The sequence below is a fragment of the Gracilinanus agilis genome, chromosome 1, assembly GCF_016433145.1.
Source record: "Gracilinanus agilis isolate LMUSP501 chromosome 1, AgileGrace, whole genome shotgun sequence".
In the NCBI taxonomy this organism is placed as follows: Eukaryota; Metazoa; Chordata; class Mammalia; order Didelphimorphia; family Didelphidae; genus Gracilinanus; species Gracilinanus agilis.
In genome coordinates, this window is record NC_058130.1 from 280567013 (window position 1) to 280586437 (window position 19425).

The 19425-nt window shown below is 34.1% G+C and overlaps 1 protein-coding gene across 1 annotated transcript; it reads right to left on the minus strand.

Annotated features, from left to right (window-relative positions):
• Positions 1-17549: 17549 nt before the first annotated feature.
• Positions 17550-18800, minus strand: LOC123231331 (actin-related protein 3-like). Its single transcript, XM_044657588.1, has 2 exons — positions 17846-18800; positions 17550-17639 (listed from the first exon to the last, which is right to left on the minus strand). The coding sequence occupies exons 1-2, from the start codon at positions 18791-18793 to the stop codon at positions 17550-17552; spliced, it is 1038 nt and encodes a 345-aa protein (XP_044513523.1). The 5' UTR covers positions 18794-18800.
• Positions 18801-19425: the final 625 nt, after the last annotated feature.

Sequence of the window (19425 nt, forward strand, 5' to 3'; positions counted from 1 at the left end):
AGGGTTGGAAGGATGAACTCTAAGTGGAGGAAGGACTGCTCACTTTTCCAGGAGTTATGCTTTGAGGTCCTGGTTGACCAAGTAGTCACATCTCTTTGTTGCCCAGCTTATTCTCAGCAAAAACATTTATTTAGATCCAGAAGTACAGAGGCAGTTCTTTCACAGTTTGCCATCCTAAAGGAGAAGAGAGTTCAAGTGCACACACCTTATCAGATCCTATTATACCTAATTTTACCGTGGTAAAACTGAGAATTTAAAGGAAACAGATGACTACTTTCCAAAAATTAAATTAAACAAAATAAGTAGAGACTACCTACGCCCAAAAAGAATTGAACACAACTTAAATGAACTAAAAAAGAAAAAAATATTCTGTTCCAGGAGGATTTAGACAGGGAATGGACTTATCTACACTAAGCTAAAACTATAGCAGGGCAGGGCACAATGGGGATCAGGAAGGAAAGTGAGATATCCTCACTGCAGAGTCCTGTCTCACTCCAGCGATGTTGCAGCTCTTCCAGGACCACAGTCAGTACTCCTTCAAGTGGGTAGATCTGGGAGCTACCTAGCCCAAGTTAACCAGCAACTCAGGTTGGGTTTAATAGTCTCTACCAAAAATCTCCCACAAGCAGATGACAGTTTTCCTTCCAGATCCCAGGAAATCAGGGTACAAACTCCACTTCCTCTGAGGTCTATCAGGGGTCAGTTACAATTTGTCCCCAACCAACATGGAGTCCATCTCAGAGAAAAAGGCAACACTTCCTGCTACCCCATTCCATTTAGAATCCTTCAGCCCTGCCTGCTATCTCCTAAATACTCATTAATCTACCTTACAACATGTCCCTTGCCCATTTGTCAGTTGGGGAATGGCTTGATTTTTTTGTACAATTGATTTAGCTCCTTATATATTTGAGTAATTAGACCTTTGTCACAGGTTTTTGTTATAAAGATTTTTTTCCCAATTTGTTGCTTAATTTTGGTTGCATTGGTTTTGTTCATACAAAAAAGTTTTTAATTTCATGTAATCAAAATTATTCATTTTACATTTTGTACTTTTTTCTAACTTTTTTTGGTCTTGAAATCTTTCCTTTCCAGAAGATCTGACAGGTATACTATTCTGTGTTCACCTAATTTACTTATAGTTTCCTTCTTTATAGTCAAATCTGAATTTATCTTGGTGTAGGGTGTGAGATGTTGATCTAAACCTAATCTCTTCCATACTGTTTTCCAATTTTCCCAGAAGTTTTTGTCAAATAGAGAATTTAGGTCCCCAAAGCTGGGCTCTTTGGGTTTATCATACATTGTCTTGTTAAGGTCATTTATGCCGAGTCTATTCCACTGATCCTCCCTTCAAAGACAGAAGGTAAGTGTTTCTTTTTTTTAAAGAATCAATACAACAAAAATAATGATTCTATTAGAAGATAGAGTAAAAATCTTTGACAATTTATATTATTCCTTTATGTTAAAAACCATAAATCCCACCTTTAATACAATAAAATTCTATATCTAAATCCAAAAGCTAGACTTATTTTAAATGGAGAAGTACTAGGTATGGAAAGTGTCTAGTACTTTTCCATTTAAAATAACAAACAGTCTCTCCCCTTACTATTATTTGACTATTATTCATTATAGCAGTGAGGCATGAGAAGGAAATTAAAGTCATAAATATCTGCAATGAAGAAACAAATTCATCCCTATATGCAGACAACATGAGGATTTAATTAGAAAACCCCAAATAATCGGCAGAGATGATTAATAACTTTGTTTAAGTGAGAGAATACAAAATAAATCTACAAAAGTCATCAGCATTTCTATACAGCAATAAAAACCAAAAGGAAATGATAGAGAAATTCCATTCAAAATATCTACAGAATGCATAAATTATCAGGGAGTCATTTTTCTGAGATACACTTAAGATGTACATGAAAATAATTGCAAAATTTGCTTTATAGAAAGGAATATTCATGCCCCCTGGTTTGACAACGTTAATATAATAAAAATGACACCACCTAAATTTATGTACTGCATTTGTGCTATAAGAAATCAAACTATGGTTGTAGAAATAGCCACTAGCAGGCTTTTGCCATAGTAGGACCAAAGTGTATTTATTTTATTGACTACATGTGGCTACATAGAAGAGACTCACTGAAACATTGAAAGTTGAGTTTTAAATGATAGGAATACCTCTAATAAACCATATAAATCAACTTTTTATATTCCTAGGGAAAACAAAATTTTAAAAAAAGTGTGGCAAAGAGTACAGGATTGATATTGAGTAGATTGATACATTCATATCATTAATTAATTCATACATTGCAACTAAACCTCTAAGGCTTACTGGAATTAATAGAATTCTTTAATTAAAAAGTTTACATTTTTTACATCATAACGTTAACAAACAAATGATGTTCACATTATCAAAACTTACACAGTCAAGCAAACAAAAGACTTTCATTGTTACAAGGACCACATTTATTCCCTGAGTCTTCTAAGTGAAGCAAGAGCCAAGTTACTCATAGACTTTCACATGAATGTAAAAATGTAAAAACACACACAAAATAATGGTACTAGGCCACTGACCTCATGCTAGAAGTATCATTCCATGTTGGAGACAATAGGCATGATGGGAGTTGCTCTGTTTCTGAAGCCATGAGATCTCATCAGTTTTTGCTTTTTGAAATATCATATTCAATTAGAAATGTGAGCAATAACAATGAGAAGAAAAAGAAATTGAAGGAATCAGAATAGGCAAAGAGGTAATAAATCTCTTTTTGCAAATAATGGTGGATGTGAAAAATCCTAGATATTCAACTAAAAGGTTAGTTGAAACTACTGATAATTTTAACAAAGTAGCAGGATATAAAATAAGTCCACATAAATCATTAGCATTTTTATATATGATAAATAAAGTCTTACAAGAAGATACAGAAAAAGATACCCCATTAAGATAACTATAGATAGAATAAAATAGCCGAGAGTATATGTGCCAAAATGAACTCAGAAACTACATGAACATAATTATAGATTACTCTTTACAGAAATAAAGTTAAATTAAAATAACTGGAGAAGTATTAATTGTTCATGAACAGGCAGAGCCAATATAAATAAAATGACAATCCTGCCTAAATCAATCTACTTATTCAATGCCATCCTAATTAAATTACCAAAAAATTATTTTACTGAGCTAGAAAAAGAACTACAAAAATTTATTTGGAAGAACAAAAGATCAAATATATCAACTGAAGTAATGTAAAAATGTAAAGGAAAGAGGTCTAACAGTACTAGGTTTTAAACTGTGTTATAAAGCAGTAATTATCAAAACTATTTAGTACTAGCAGAAAAATAGAAAGGCAGATCAGTGGAAAAGAATAGTCCTCAACAAACAGTAATAAAAGATTATAGTAACCCTTGTACATAATGAAAATATAGATTCAAGAGTTATTATCTGGTAAAAATTCCTGGGACAATTGGAAAGTAGTTTGGCTAAGATTAGGTATAGATTAATATCTTACACCTTTCGGTAAGATAAGACCAAAATGGGGGCAGCTGGGTAGCTCAGTGGAGTGAGAGTCAGGCCTAGAGACAGGAGGTCCTAGGTTCAAACCCGGCCTCAGCCACTTCCCAGCTGTGTGACCCTGGGCAAGTCACTTGACCCCCATTGCCCACCCTTACCAATCTTCCACCTATGAGACAATACACCGAAGTACAAGGGTTTAAAAAAAAAAAAAGATAAGACCAAAATGGATACATGACCTAGACATAAAAGGAGATATCGTAAGCAAATTAGAATAGGGAATCCCTATCAGATTTATGGATATGAGGGGAATTTATGGGTAAACGAGAGATGGAGAGCATTGTGAAGTATAAAATAGATAATTTTGATTACATTAAATTAAAAGGTTTCTGTACAAATAAAATGAATGTAGCCAAGATTAGAAGGAAAGCTTTGAGGGAAAATGTGGGAGATAATTTCTCAGATGTAGGATTCATATCTAAAATGTATAGAGAACTTGGCTAAATTTATGGGAATAAGAGCCATCTCCCAACTGATAAATGGGCAAAAATATGAACAGACAATTTTGGGATGAAGAGTATATGAAAAAATGTTCTAGCTCACTACTGATTAAAGAAATATAAATCAAAAGAATTCTATCGTCTCACACCTGTCAATTGGCTAAAATTATAAAAGGGAAAAAGGACAAATGAAATGTGGGAAAATGGGGACACTAAAATGCTGCTGGTGGAACTTCAAATTTATCCAACTATTTTGGAGAGCAATTTGGAATTATCCTTAGAGTGTTATAAAATTATGTATATTCTTAAACCTAACAGTTTCATTTCTAGGTCTGTTTCCCAAGGAGATCAGGGGAAAAGAAAAAGAACCTATCTTTTCCAAGATATTTATAGTAATTATCTTTGTGGTTGGAAAGAACTGAAAATTGCAGGGATGTTCATCAACTGGGGAATAGATGGACAAATTGTGGTATATGTATATGATTGTGATGGAACATAAGAAACATTGAGCAGGTTTTTTTAAAACTTAGGAAGATCTGCATGAATTAATGAAGAGTGAAACTAGTAGAACCAAGAGAATATCATATACAGCTATAGAATTAATATTTTAAGAATAACTTGTGAATTCACCTCTAGTGAATAAACTTAGAAATAGAACTATGAAAGACACAGTCTATATATACATATCTTTTTGTAAGGTGATACTTTCTACGGTGCAGGGAGGGATGGGAAGGACTGAGATATTGGGAATAAATTGTATTAATAAATAAATTTTAAAAAGCCAAAAAAGTATGCTTCCTAGAACTTAATCATTGTGGCATCCTTTCCTAGAGAAGCCTAAGGAGGTAGGGCCAGCTTTTCAAGCCTATATATAGATGCTTACTTTTTTCAATTCAATAAACAATTAAATAGTTACCTACTAAGCAAAGGATATTGTGCTAATAAAAGTATAAAATGCTAATAAAAATTTTAAATAAGAAAAAAGACATTTCGTATTCTAATCTCTTCTTTGATTTCTAATTGAGCTAGAAAAATCCTAGGCAACTGAAATCAATTTTTTTTCATAGACAGATGCCTTTGTCTTGGCTTTTATTAAATTTACTCTATTTATGCTGGTGGAAAACTCTATGAGCCTTGGAGTACCCTCCTTTACAGTATCAGCATGCAAATTCCTTATGCCTACACACGCCACAGGATTAAGTTACTCATAACCCTTCACATTAATACAATGCTTTTAAAAGCATACAAATAAAATAATGATACTAGTCCATTTACCTCATGCTAGAAGTATCATTTCATAATGGAGATAATGTGATATGATAGGAATAACTACTCCATTTCCTTTTTTCTATTCTTTCTTGGTGATCTCATCAATGCAGAAGATCTCTTTATTGTTAAATTCAATGGCTTTTTTTTCCTTATACCTCATTTTTCTTACTCTTCCTTGGCACCTTTGATGATCCCTATCCTTCAGGATAACTTTTCCTTACGAGGTTTTTATAGCATTGCTTTGCCCTGGTCATCCTTTTTATCTTTTTACCTGTCAGACTCTCCCTTCTAGATCTCTTTTGCAAGTTCATCCTTCATGTGTAGGATGGTGGTTCACTGATTTGTTCATAGGCTACATAACATTTAACAAAAAGTTTTCTTAGCATCATTAAAAGGTTATTCAGTAAAGAGACAGTATTATGGTTCAAGGGGGGACAGCTTCTCTCATTTCCAAGATGTGCCTGGTCAGGAAGGTGTACCGACAATGGCAGTATGGTCAAGTTTGAGAAATCCATTAAGTATGAGAAATATACAGCTCAATGTACTGATATTTGAGTAAAAAGGGAATTATGTGAAGATTATAAGCCTTAGTCTGCTGAAACAATTAAATATTGAGTATGATTTTGCTGCCTTTTAGGGAAAAAACCAGACCAACCTATAGATAGGAAAGTCCTCCTAATTTCCCACCTCTTAATGACAAGGTCATATAGGGTCTTCTTTTTTTTTTTTTAAACTTTTAAATAGCCTAAAGGCCACTTAAATAGCCTAAAAGCCACTTAAATAGCCTAAAAGTCATTAGTAGACAACTTCTGCTGTGGAGATTTGAGAAACAGGTAGTGATGAAGAAGAAAAAAGAAAAGACCACAAACAATGGAATGGCCCCCAAACAGAGTGCAATAAAAAAGTGAGTGAATTTGGAGGATAAGGAAAACCAGAAATATTAGATTTCATTTCCCTGCTTTGGAAAGACTGAGTTCCAGATCTAAACAATTTGGTCCATGATGATGTCAGTGGGAGTTGACAATGGATATCCATATGTAAATGAATGATGATGAGCAGAACTGGCACCAGGACTGTAAGAGACACAACACAGGTGGTGACAATTCTGGCACAGTCACCAGTTCTCATCACAGGTCATCGCCAACTGCAGGAAGAGGTTATATGTCTCTTGTATAAATCCTGTTCAGCTATTCCTTAGCTCACCAACCAGAACCTCTACATCTCTGGGGTCCCACTCAGGGGAAAGATACCAAATCTTTATGGTTTAGAGCAGTGATGGGCTAACTACAGCCCGCAAGCCAGATGTGGCCCCCTGAAATGTTCTATCCAGCAGCAAGCCATTATTCCTAATCTGATGAATATAATGAGTAGGATACAATACAATGAAACTTTGAAAGAGTTGCCTTAGAAACAGACTGACAGATGAGCATTTCCTTTCCTTTGACCCCATTTTTTAAAAGTTTGCCCTTCACTGCTTTAGAGCCATTTACTTAGGGCCTTTCCCCTTCGTCTTTAGGGGCTTGGTGAGGACTCTTTCTCACCTGCATCTAGGAACTCAAGATTAGCATCAAGCTGGCTAAGGGATCCCCTTTCTTTCAGGTAAATTCAGATTCCCAGTAGTTCCACAGAAAATTTCACCCCCCTAAGGTTGTTTTAAAGTGAGGTATCCTCCAACAATTTCACTCCTCTTTCCTCCTTATAAATTAATTGTCTGAATTGTCCTGGGAGAAAATAGATTGGCCAATTAAAGGAGACCTTACTTGTTTCAGAGTAGTTGAAGACTTTTTAGAGGGCAGGGACCTCAAGGCAAACTCATGCAGGGAAAATTATAAGAAAGAGCCAGAAAGAGTCAAACAGGCTTGCATGCCATTCTTATCCGTTAAGTCATCCTGGAGAAAATTGTAACCTCTAGTGTCACTGTGGTGACCAGATAGCTGAGCTCTCCTTACTCCACTTGCCCAACAAAAAGAGGTGGAGATAAAATCCTCCCAAATCACACCTATCTTTGCCCTCTAGAACCAGGTTGGGGCGGCACCTTCTCTCTCAGCCACTGCACTTTTCTCCAAGTTTCTCCCTCTTTTGTCTTCTACTGAGTTAAGAGAAAAATAGAGGCAGCTCCAGGCATTCCCAGTTACAATGAATATGAGATCTAGCTTGCTTAGACAAAGTGGCAGAAAAAGAAAAGCTCTATACTCCAGTTAACTTTCTGTTAGGTGATTTATCAGGTTATTAATAAAAAAGTAAAGTAAATCAATATAAGCTTATTTTTAGCCCTTGTGTCTTCTTAAACACCAAGTAAGCAAAAGAGACTTCTAGATAATTGCCCCATTTCTTATGGCACAATAATGATCATTTCACTTACCACAATTTGTTTAGTCATTCCTTAATAATTTTTTCTACTTTGAAAAAAGTTGCAATAAATATTTTTGTATACAAAGGTCTTTTTTCCTCTTTCTTTTGGTTTCTTTGGAAGCATAGATGAGCCAAAGGGTTGGATTTAACCTGAAGTATGATGGCAAATGTCTAACAATTGGGTCCCTAGAAAAAAGATGTTCACATGACATTTTAAAATTCAATTTACATTATTAACATTTTCTTTATCACTTTCCTAAGTGTAGAAATTATTGAAACAACAAATCAAGGCCTCATTTGTAACTTTTGCTAGTTTTTGAGATGTAAATGCTTATATTTACAACTTAATAATCAGCTCTTATGAGCCTGGGTGAGTTGACTCCAGCATACTTGTGGATTTAACATGCTTTCTAGGGAGACTTCAAGATTGGAGACTGCACATCTTGATTTTAACTTTATTTTCTGGCCCTAGAAATATTGTCCTTTTCCCTCACATTATAACTAAGTCTATGAGAAGCCTCTCTGCCTTTAGGGCACAGTCATTAACAAGAATTCTATCCTAATTGTTGAATCTGCTCTAGAGGATTCCCAACTGCTTTTTTTTGGACATCTTATAAGTATCTCAAACTCAACATGTCCAAAACAGAACTCTTTATCTTCTCCTCCCTACGAAGTTGAATTGAATTTTTAGGAAATCAGTCCTCAATTTGTACTTTGCACTATATCTCCATTATTTACAAGAAATTTACCTTTGTAAATTTCCTATCTTATCCCTCACTCAATATTAATTATTGGAAGGTTGTTGAAGGTATACTTGATATATATATGTAGAATATTCTTGTAAAAATTTTTATATGCACAGGAAAGTAGACATATATTTCAAAATCTTCCCTTCCTTCTCCTAACCTTAAAAATTGATACCTCAACATTCTAAAAATTATACTATTTGCATAGAGCATTTCTGGCATTATGAGTCTAGTTCAACTTTGTTTTTCATCTTTGCTTTCTTAAATGCTATTTCCACGTCCCCCCATATCCATAACTGTGAAGTTAGAGTATAAATATACCTCCAATACTCTTGACAGTGAAGAGTTATAAAAATATTTGCACATCTTTTTCATCAATTGTCTTTCCAGTTTCCTCATTCAATGCCTTTAGGATGATTAGCTTAGTTGGGTCATTTGCTAAGTTTTCCTTAAACTGGTTCCTACTATTGTATATTATCTTCCACTATCATTCTACATAAACTTTTGTTTTACTTTTCTCCAGAGAGTTCCCATTTATTTTAGTAAAGATAATCAATTGTAGGGAGTTGGGGAAGTGTAAAAGGCAAACAAAAAATGTTTTATGTGTTCAGCACATGAAAGATACAGCCTTTCAATCTTATTGGTCACAAGGAGGACAGCAAAGATGGTGAACAAAGCTGAAATTTAAAAATTTTTTCTTTTTAAAAATAGATTTTTTTGTTCTCTTTTGTTTTTACTTTGCCTACATTTCTCCCCTTTACCCATTTAAGCCTTGCCTAAAGAGCTAGACATATATTGAAAATTTTTTTAAGGTTAAAAGAGGAAGAGAAAAAATCAGCAAAATCATTCAATACATTGAAAAACATTTGCAGTTAAATGCAGTATTCTACACTTGGAGATCCCCCTCCCCCTCCCCATAAAGGAACAGTCATTTTAGATCACTTCTTTGGGGAAAACTTTGTTCTCTTTAATTTTACAATATTTTTTTCAATGGTTGTTGTTTTATTTTATTTAAATTATTGTAGGCTGTGGGTATATTATTTTTCAGTCTTTGATTACTTTATATCAGTTTATGTAAATCGTTCCATCTTCTCTATGTTAATCATGTTCTTCATTTCTTATAGCATTGTAACATTCTATTATTCATATACTGCAATTATTTAGTATTTCCCCAACTAATAGATATTTACTTCATTTCCAGTACTTTACTACCATACAAATGCTGCTATAAATATTTTGTTGTATAAGGTATCTTTCATTTTTGTCAGTGATATTCTTGGAGTGTATGCCTAGAGCGTAATCTCTGGATCAAAAGACTTCATCATTTTAGCCATTTTATTTGCATAGTTGCAAATTTCTTTCTAGAATTGTCTAGACTAATTCATAGCACTATCAACACTACATCTCCTGACTGTCAATATATTCGATGGCTATCTCATGTGCACTGAATTCTCTTTCTCCTCTTCCTTTGCCTCTCCATGGCTTCCTTCTAGTCCCAGCTAAAATTCCACTTTCTTCAGGAAGCCTTTTTAAATCTTCCTTAGTGCTAGTGTCTTCCCTCTGTTGATTATCTCCAACTTATTCTATATATTTGTGTGTTTATATAGATATGAAGGTATATATATATATATGTACATATGTATATTGTTTATAAATGTGTAGTTGTTTTTATGTTGTCTCCTCTTTTGGACTATGAACTCCTTGAGAGCACAAACTGTCTTTTTATCAAATTTCTACGTATCTTCAGTCCTTAAGCATACAGTTCTTGACACAGAGTAGGCATTTAACAAATGTTTATCAACTCTTTAATCTTTCAATATCTTTCTCTTGTCTTACTGCTATTGTTACTATTTCCATATCAAATAAAAGCAAGGAGGAAGCATCCTTACTTTATTCCTATATTTATTGGGAAAACTTTTAGTGAATCTCCATTACATATGACACTTGCTTTTTGTTTAGCTACTTAAAAAATCATATTTTAAAAGATTCTCTATGCTTATATTTTGTAGAAGTTTTCCACAGATAATTTGTATTTTACAAAAGAACTTTTTTTGGCCTATTGATATAATAATATGGTTTGGTATATTTTTGTTTAAAATATGATTAATTTTATTGTTTTCCAAATGTCAGGTCATCTTCACATCACTGGTATCTTTCAAACTTCATCATAATACATAATTTATTGGAGAAACTTATTGTAGTCTGTTTGATAGGATTTTATTTAAATTTTTAAAAATTGATATTCATTAATGATAATGGACTATAGTTTTCCTTATTTTATCCTTTCCTGTTTTAGGTATTTAAGCTATATTTTTCTTATAAAAGGAGTAGATTCTTCCTCCAATTTTGAGACTAATTTATGTACTAGATTTATTAATTTTTTTTCAAATTGACAGAATTCTGCAGATCCATTAGGACTAAAAGTCTTCCTCCCACCTCCTGGTAGTTTCTCTACAGCTAGTATTTTTTTTCCTTTTTTCAGATTAGATTATTTAAAATCTCTGTTTGTTATTGTTGGTTCGGTGACTAATAGAATTTTCTTATGAACTAAATATATTTCTGAAGGACTTGGAAAAGACTTATATATCCATTTCCAGTTATTTAATTAGTACTTCTTAGAGTGGAAATGGGGAGAGTTGTAATGGACAAAGGCTGTAAGCAGAAAATTGGGTGTGAGTTGGGTGGGATTTAACAAGTTCGAAAAATATTAATATCATGAGTTAAGAAAATAAGGCTTAGCCTTCAGCCTTCAGTAGAATTTACACTATTTTCCTTTCTGTTTTCACATATATCCAGGAAGTAGAAGCAACAGAACTGAAGAAAATTATCTAGTGACAACCCTTGTAAACTCTAAATGGCTGGGGAAACATTTTTTGACCATTTGTTATTCTGAGTCTATAATATTTTAACATCAACAGTATTCACTTGTCAAAATAAAAATCAACGTTTAGGCAAAACTAGAAATTTCTCAATTTCACACAAAGTCAGGAATGCCTCACAAACAAAATAGGAAAGCTAATGTGTACTCTTTAGTATTAATCTAGCTCTCACTATCTATTAATAGACAAAAAGTATAAATCAGTTAGATATACTCAATAAGCAGATTCATAAGAAATAAATATAGGTGTCTTCTCATTCGATTGAGCTAAAACATCAATATTTTTAGTATAAATGGATATGCATCACAGGAACCATCATAATATCAAGGAGTTTTCTCAGTTAACCACTTTTCATGCTAAGATATGGAATCCTACTGCTTGAAGAGATTAGATTTCCTTCCATCTTCCCCTGGAAGCTATTGGTTGAGGTGGTTAAATATCTTCCAATATAAATGTTTAATGCAATGTTGAGGAAATAAAGTAGCAGATGGAAGAAGAAGATGACACTATTTTCATGATGCTTATATTTTTTCATGGTGAAAGTGCGGCTATTTCTTGGGTGAGACATTTCTGTGTTTTGACCAATGACTACTTGACCAATTCTGATTTTTTTTTTGAGCTAGTTTCCACTTCATTCCTTCTTTCAATTGTCTGATGATCATAGGTCTAGGGCTAGAATGGAACTTAAAAGTCACCTAGTCCAACTTTTTCACTTTATAGATGAGGTATCCCACAGGTAGTATTTGGACCCTGACCTTATGTCTCAAAATCCTGTCTTCATTTTCACTGTAAAACATTGCCTCTTTCCGCAGAATGTGTGTTGTTCTTCTCTCTAGTGCTGTGTATGTTAATTTTATAAATTTTGTTAATATCTTTTGGATATCTGTAAGTATGAAGTGATTACATGTATGTTATTTTAGTCAATCAATAAACACTCATTAAGTGCCTACTATGTACCAGCCACTGTGCCAAGCACTAGGGATAGAAAAAGAGGCAGAATATAGTCTGTGCCCACAAGGAGATATTATATCTAGATTCATGGTGAGGATCCAGAAATCTTTTTTTCATATTTCTATTGATGTTGGAGAACAGGCCAATTTGAGAACTCTGTATGTTTTACTTGAGACTGTGAACTTCCTGCCCCACTCTGTTATGGAAGCATAACAGTTGGAAGTGATAGAACTTAACTAGGAGATTTGTCCAGATCAGGAGATTGCTGTGGGAGGGCTTATGGAGCTCTGTCACCTGGACATAGATAATTCCATTGATGACTGCTTCCAATCCCTCTGTAAGATTTAATAAATGAGCCTTTCTTCTGAATCAATACTGACACCCTAAACTTGTACCCTTGGCTTCTATATCCTTATGCTGGCAAATAAGTGAGTGTTTGCTGAATAATGAGGTTTTTGGGTTCTTTTGTCTCTTATTGATTTACATTAGTTAAATTTCTCTATAAAATTGTTATAAGCAATGATTGTCCTTTCCTCCATCCAAGTCTCATTTTTCAGCATCAATAACATGTCTTATGAGGACAGGTTGGAGTTGTTTTAATTGCATACCATGTATTTTCTTCGTATTTATTCTTTTAGCTTTGAATTAATTTTGATCTTTGCCCTAACAAGTTCATGGTCTGATAGTACAGACAACTGATTAGGGAATTTTTCCCACATCAATAACAAGCTGTTTTCTATCTGTTACAATAAAACAATTTCATTTTAAAAAATGTAATTTGGTACTTGCTGATTCTTTCCTCAGAGAAAGAATTAGTGACATAAAGGCACAAGTCTTTGGTTTTTCTCATTCCTGACTCCTAAATCATATTTTCTACAATATTTTCTATATTATTCCTTGAGAGAGGGGCAAAGTTATCATGTAACAAAGTATATTTTGATTGAATTTGGAGGATCTTATAAAGTTCTTTATAGATATTTTCTGCCTTTTTTCTGTGCAACAGCTGTGGGTATATATGCTTATTTTTGTGTTTTTTTTGCAAATATTTAACATGAGCAGAGCAACACAAAATGAAAATTATGTTTTTGGTTGCCTTTGGATTCAAGGTAAAACTCTCTCTCTCTCTCTCCTATAAACTATCTTTCCCTTTAGTTTATTTTTCTTTTTGTCTTAATAACAATAATGCCTCTGTCCACTGGTTGACTTTTGAATAAGGGTCCCACATTTAAGGTGACAAAAAACCTAATATTTATAGGTAATCTAAAAATGAGATTCTTATAATAATCTGCCCTTTCTACCATTCTAGCAGAAGTATAAAAGAGTTGAATAGTATTTAGGAACATTTTGTGTTTTTCTTTCTTTCTTGGGTTACTGTGGCCAAAGAATTCATCACCAAGTGGCCAGTCAATTGATGATTCAACTCCATTATTAGCTAGGCTAGTTCTAGGAAAACAGACATAGTCTAGGATTATACTCTTAAATTCTTTTCAGCATGGTAGAACCTTCTAGAGCTCATAGTTTGATTGCTAACCATACTATCATGGGATATAGAACTTTGTGGAGAGACAGCATCAATAAAAATAGTTTTTCATTTTAGATTTTCATTTTAAAGCTCATCTTAATATAATCTGGATGTCATCTCATGGAGTGTAATTTGTGATACCATTAGGACTTCATTATAAGGCAGTCTTATCTCTAGCATACACTATAATGACCCATAGTGATCTAGTATTTGATAAACCCAAAGATCCAAGCTTTTGTTACAAGGCTAGCTATTTGACAAAAACTGCTGGGAAAACTAGGAAACAATCAAGCAGAAACTCAGCATAGACCATCATCTCACACTGTTAAGGTAAAACAGTTTCATGATTTAGACATATATAATGATATCATAAGCAAATTAGGGGAGCATGAAAATTTTTACTTGCGAAATATGTAGATAAATGAAGAGTTTATGACCAAACAAGTAATAGAGATGATCAAAGGAGATCAAATGAACAATTTTGATTAGATGAAATAAAAACATGTTCACACAACTAAAACCAAATGTAGCCAAAATTAGAAGGTAAGTAGGAAAATGGGAGGAAAACATTTCAGTAAATTTCTCTGATAAAGACCTCATTTTTTAATATATAGGAAACTCAGACAAATTTATTTTAAAAAGCCATTCTCCAATTGATAAATGGTTAAAAGATATGAACAGATAGTTTTCAGGAGAAGAAATCAAAGTTATCAATGGTCATATAAAAATGCTCTGAATTACTAATACTTAGAGAAATGAAAATAAGAACAAGTTTGAGGTACTACTCCACACTATCAAAACATGATAGAAAGGAAAATGACAAATGCTAGAGAGTATGTGGAAAATAGATAGACTAATGCACTGTTGGTGTAACTATGAACTAGTTTATAATCATTCTGGGGAACAATTAGAACTGCATATGCTTTGGCCCAGCAATACCACTATTAGGTTTGTATTTCAAAAAGATCAAAGAGGGGGTAGCTGGGTAGCTCAGTGGATTGAGAGCCAGGCCTAGAGACAGGAGGTCCTAGGTTCAAATCTGGCCTCAGACGCTTCCCAGCTGTGTAACCCTGGGCAAGTCACTTGACCCCCATTGCCTACCCTTACCAATCTTCCACCTATAAGTCAATACACAGAATTAAGGGTTTAAAATTAAAAAAAAAATAAAAAAAATATCAAAGAAAAAAGAAAAGGGCTTATATGTACACAAATATTTATCGTGCCTCTTTTTGGGGTAGCAAAGATTTGGAAATTGAGGGGATGCCCATCAATTGGAGAATGAATAAGTTGTGAAAAAAATTTTTTTTCATTTTTCTTGCTTTTATACATGGATAATATGTAAACATATTTTGTATGATTTCACATGTAAAATGGATATATTTGCTTTCTCAAAGGTAGAGGAGGGGCTACAGAGAGGAAGAAAATTTGGAACTCAAAATAAAATCAACGTTAAAAATAAACAACCATAAAAAGCCAAGTAAAAAAATAAAAAGCACATTGCATGGAATCTATCAATGACATGCAATTATTAAATATCTACTCTGTATATGACACTGGAAACACAAAGAAATATTAGAATAGTTCCTGTCCTCAAGAAACTGTGAAAGAGAATTTAAACTCTCTTTGTTTATTTTAAGTTAAATCAAGAACCTGGAATGCCCCGCCTTTCACACTTACTTAGTCATAAACACTTAGTTAATAAGAACCTTTTACTAGAAAAGTCATTAGATGGCATGAGCTGAATCTTGAAGGAAACTAAGGATTCTAAGGAAACTAAAGGATTCTAACAAGTGAAAGCAAACAAGTGAAAGCAAGGAAGTTCCCTACTAGACATAAGGGAAGATAATGCAACGTTATAACATGGAGTATTGTATACAAGGAGCATTAAGAAATGTGATTTGGCTAGATCATAAACTAAGAATGATGTTGCATATAGGAATAATATAAAATAAGGAGGGAAAAGTTGGTTGATTGTTTAGTTTGTGAAGAACTTTAAATGCTAGAGAAGTCTGGAATTTATTGAATCAGGGAATGGCACAGTCAAATGCCAAGTAAAGTCAAGAGGATATCGACTGAACATAGCTGATTCTTCAACCAGCCGCCCTATGATTTCATCGGCTTTGAGAAACTTTTTCATATTTTCTAAAATAGTGAAGAAGTGAACTTCTTTTTTTTTCATTGTTTATCCAAATTTATTTCTAAACCACACACTCTTTGAAAAATGATTGCCACAAAGTAGGATACATGACATACATTCTATTATTAGCATTTACTCCCATTCTCAGAGATTCAAGTTTCACAAGTTTAATAAAATCTCACATTTCAGAATCATTCCAAATGAAAACTACTTTTTGCTCCCAAATTCTATACCTAGACTAAAACAAATTGAAACTTAAAAAAAATTGGTCTTTTTTTTTGGGGTAGATTTACTTTAATGCTCTAACTATATATTATTTTCAAGGATAACACATTTTACAGTTCAAATATTGACATTACTGATGCAATCATATTGTAGAACAAATGTCTGAAAGATTTCCCTCTTGTGAACTTTTGCACATTAACAGGGTATTTAATGAGTTCATGATAATTTTCCCACCACACACACATTATAAAGATTTCTATTTCCACAATTTCAATAGAATGTAGAAGAAATCACATCTAATATACATAAAAGGAAATTATATTGCTTTTTAAAAAACATTAAAAAAGGTAGTTCAGTTTCAATTTATTTTGATTTTTTTTTTGCATGATCCAGAGATTTAAAAATGCAATGAAAACCTAACTTGCATGATATTGTTGGTGCCTGGGGAAAAAAAATTTAAACTGTGAAAATTCATTATGCAAATGAAAATATCAAATGTTGGTACAGTTATCAAAATGAAAGCAGTCAATATTTTAGTTCTAAAATTACACACTTGTTTGTACAAAGCACATTAAAGAAATTCATCTTGCTAACCCAAATGTGGATTGTGAGGTCTTCAGAAAAGATTTATCATTTAGTTTGTAAGGAGATTGAAGAGCTTCAAACAAATATCAAAAGAAATTTTGTGTCTTTACTGGAATGGTGTTAGGGCTTTAAACACACCAATTTTGATAATCAGATTGTTTTTTATCAGAAAAGGCACTACATAACTGCAATACTGGTCCAACAATCTTGTCTTTAATTTTCTTTTAAAGCAAGAAACAGAATGAGAGTATTCAGAAAGCACTAGCAGGCATCAGTTAATCCAAGATACTAGCTTTAGTTCCAAAAAGCACTTGCAAAGAAAACCAGATTTTTTTTTGGATGATTGAAAATTTTAATAACTAGAGTAACATGAGTGTGTAAGCCAGTGTCATGAGGATTTTTTAAAATTTATCTTATAGTTGGTCTCTTTTTTCCTCAAATATGACATTTTTTCTTTGACATTTTTTCCTCAAAGAATAAAAAAGTATGAAATATAAACAAGCTCTTGCACTGTATACTTGGAAGTGTACAATTCAAGCATTATAAGAGCTATCTACATACCGTTAAATTCCATCAAACCTTGGATAATCCATTAATATACAAAATATCCGGTCACAGAAAGAACTAAAACCCACTTCTTTTTGTTACACACAGATGCAAATATTGCCTAAAGAAAAACACTTTTAATTATTTTGGCTTTCTTCTACATTCATATGTTGATACATTTATTAAAATATTCCTGTTGAATTATGTTTGGTCTTTTTCTTGTCAGGTCAGTTTGCTATCTTAATACCAGCCATCCAGACAAAACAGGTAATCAGAAAGATGAGCTCTTCCCTACTTTCCTAACTGTTATAACTATGAAGTCAATTTTAAGACATGACCCCAAACACTGGATTGTGGCAGCAAATACTAGGTCTGAATTCTTCATAATCCTTTTTGGTGTGGCATACTTGGTAGAACTCAGGTGTGGAAGCCAGCATTGATCCCCCGAACCAAACTGCATATCGTTGCATGTGGTGTGCTGCACATCAATAGGCTTTGGCTTCAGTCTACCACCACTTAATTCTTCACTTAGTTTCAGTCTTGCACCAACAGTTCTTTTCAAATCTCGCTGTAGTTGACGTCCAAAATCCCTGAACATGGTTCAACCCCCCCCGGAGAGGACAATATTCTTGTAGAGAGGACGTCTGACATCGATAGGGCAATTCTGAATTACTTCATCTACTACTTCTGAGATAGGTTGTGTGAAGTCTGGATTAGCAAACTCTGGGTGAAAGATTTCTGGCCCCAGGAACCGTTGGTAACCAACATCAATGGAAAATTCTTTCTTTGAAATTGCATTGATTCCAGTATACTGTTTAATCCACTTTGACCCATCTGTATCATACTTGTTAAATTCTTTGACTAAATCTGGGCAGACATAACTATAACGTTCCTTCACTGCCTTAGCAGTTTCCAGGGATTGTTCGGGAGGAATTCCTACTTCTCTTTCTCTTAATAACTGCTGAATAAAATATGTTATGTCTCTTCCAGCAATTGGAATGTGCTTGATACAGCTGCCAATCACATACCCTTCAGCCACAGGAATGACATGAGTGACACCATCTCCACTGTCTATAACTGTACCAGTCAATGTCCGCTCTCCTACCTGTCTTGATGTCCAAGACAAAGCAAGGACAGCCTGTACAGCTATGTATAGGCCTGGCACATTAAAGGATTCAAACATTATTTCAGCAGTATATTCCCTGTTTTCTGGTGTATTTAGTGGAGGTTCGGTCAAAAGAAAATAATGATCTTCAGGTTCTGCCCTTAGGTATTTAAAGATCACTTGCTCCATAAATCTCTCCATCAAGTCCCAATCTTCAACTATACGATGATGGATTGGCCACTTTGTTGCATAAGTTGGTTTTTCTATTGCTTCATCCCCAATAAAGAAGTCTAGATCATCAACACCTTTCATCACCCTCCTTTGTGCTTGATCTCCCACTTTTGCAGACTCCTTGATAGCAATACATGAAGGGATGATAAACTGTGGTTCCGTATTTCCAGCATATCCAAGTTTTGTATACCCGGTGCCACAGTCTACCACACAGGCCGGCAGCCGTCCCGCCATCTTCTGCCTCCGCCTCCTCTTGCTGCAGCTGCCGCCGCCGTCGGGTCCGTGCTGGATGCGGGGAGGACGGGGGGCTGGTGGCGGGGGCTATCTAACCATCCACAGCCGGGCCGCCTCGCGCTCCCGGGAGTCAGAGAGCAACAAATATATTTTTAAAAAGCCTGGATAATAGGATGTATATTTAAACACTTGTCTCATTTGATCATATGCCTAAGACTTATGCCAGCTTTTATACTGTCAATAGTCACGTCCTAGTTTTTAATCACTCCCCATCGACCACTGCCACAGAGCTTGCAAATTTCCCCAGTGCAAGAACTTCAAATGCCACTTCTATCTGTTTTCCACCCACAGTTTCCTGAAAGATCACTGTACAAATAAGGGTAGGAAAATTCACTGGCTCATATATCTAGACAAGAGCCCAGCTAAGAAAGCTCATCTAGTCCCTCTCATGATTTGGTTGGTGTTTAATCATTTTTCAGTTGTGTTCAATTCTTCCCGATACCATTTGGGTTTGTTTGTTTTTTTAAACATTTTGGAATGGTTTGCCATTTCCTTCTCCAGCTCATTTTGCAGATGAGGAAACTGAGGCAAACAGGGTTAAAATGATTTGCCTGGAGTCACACAGCAAGTAC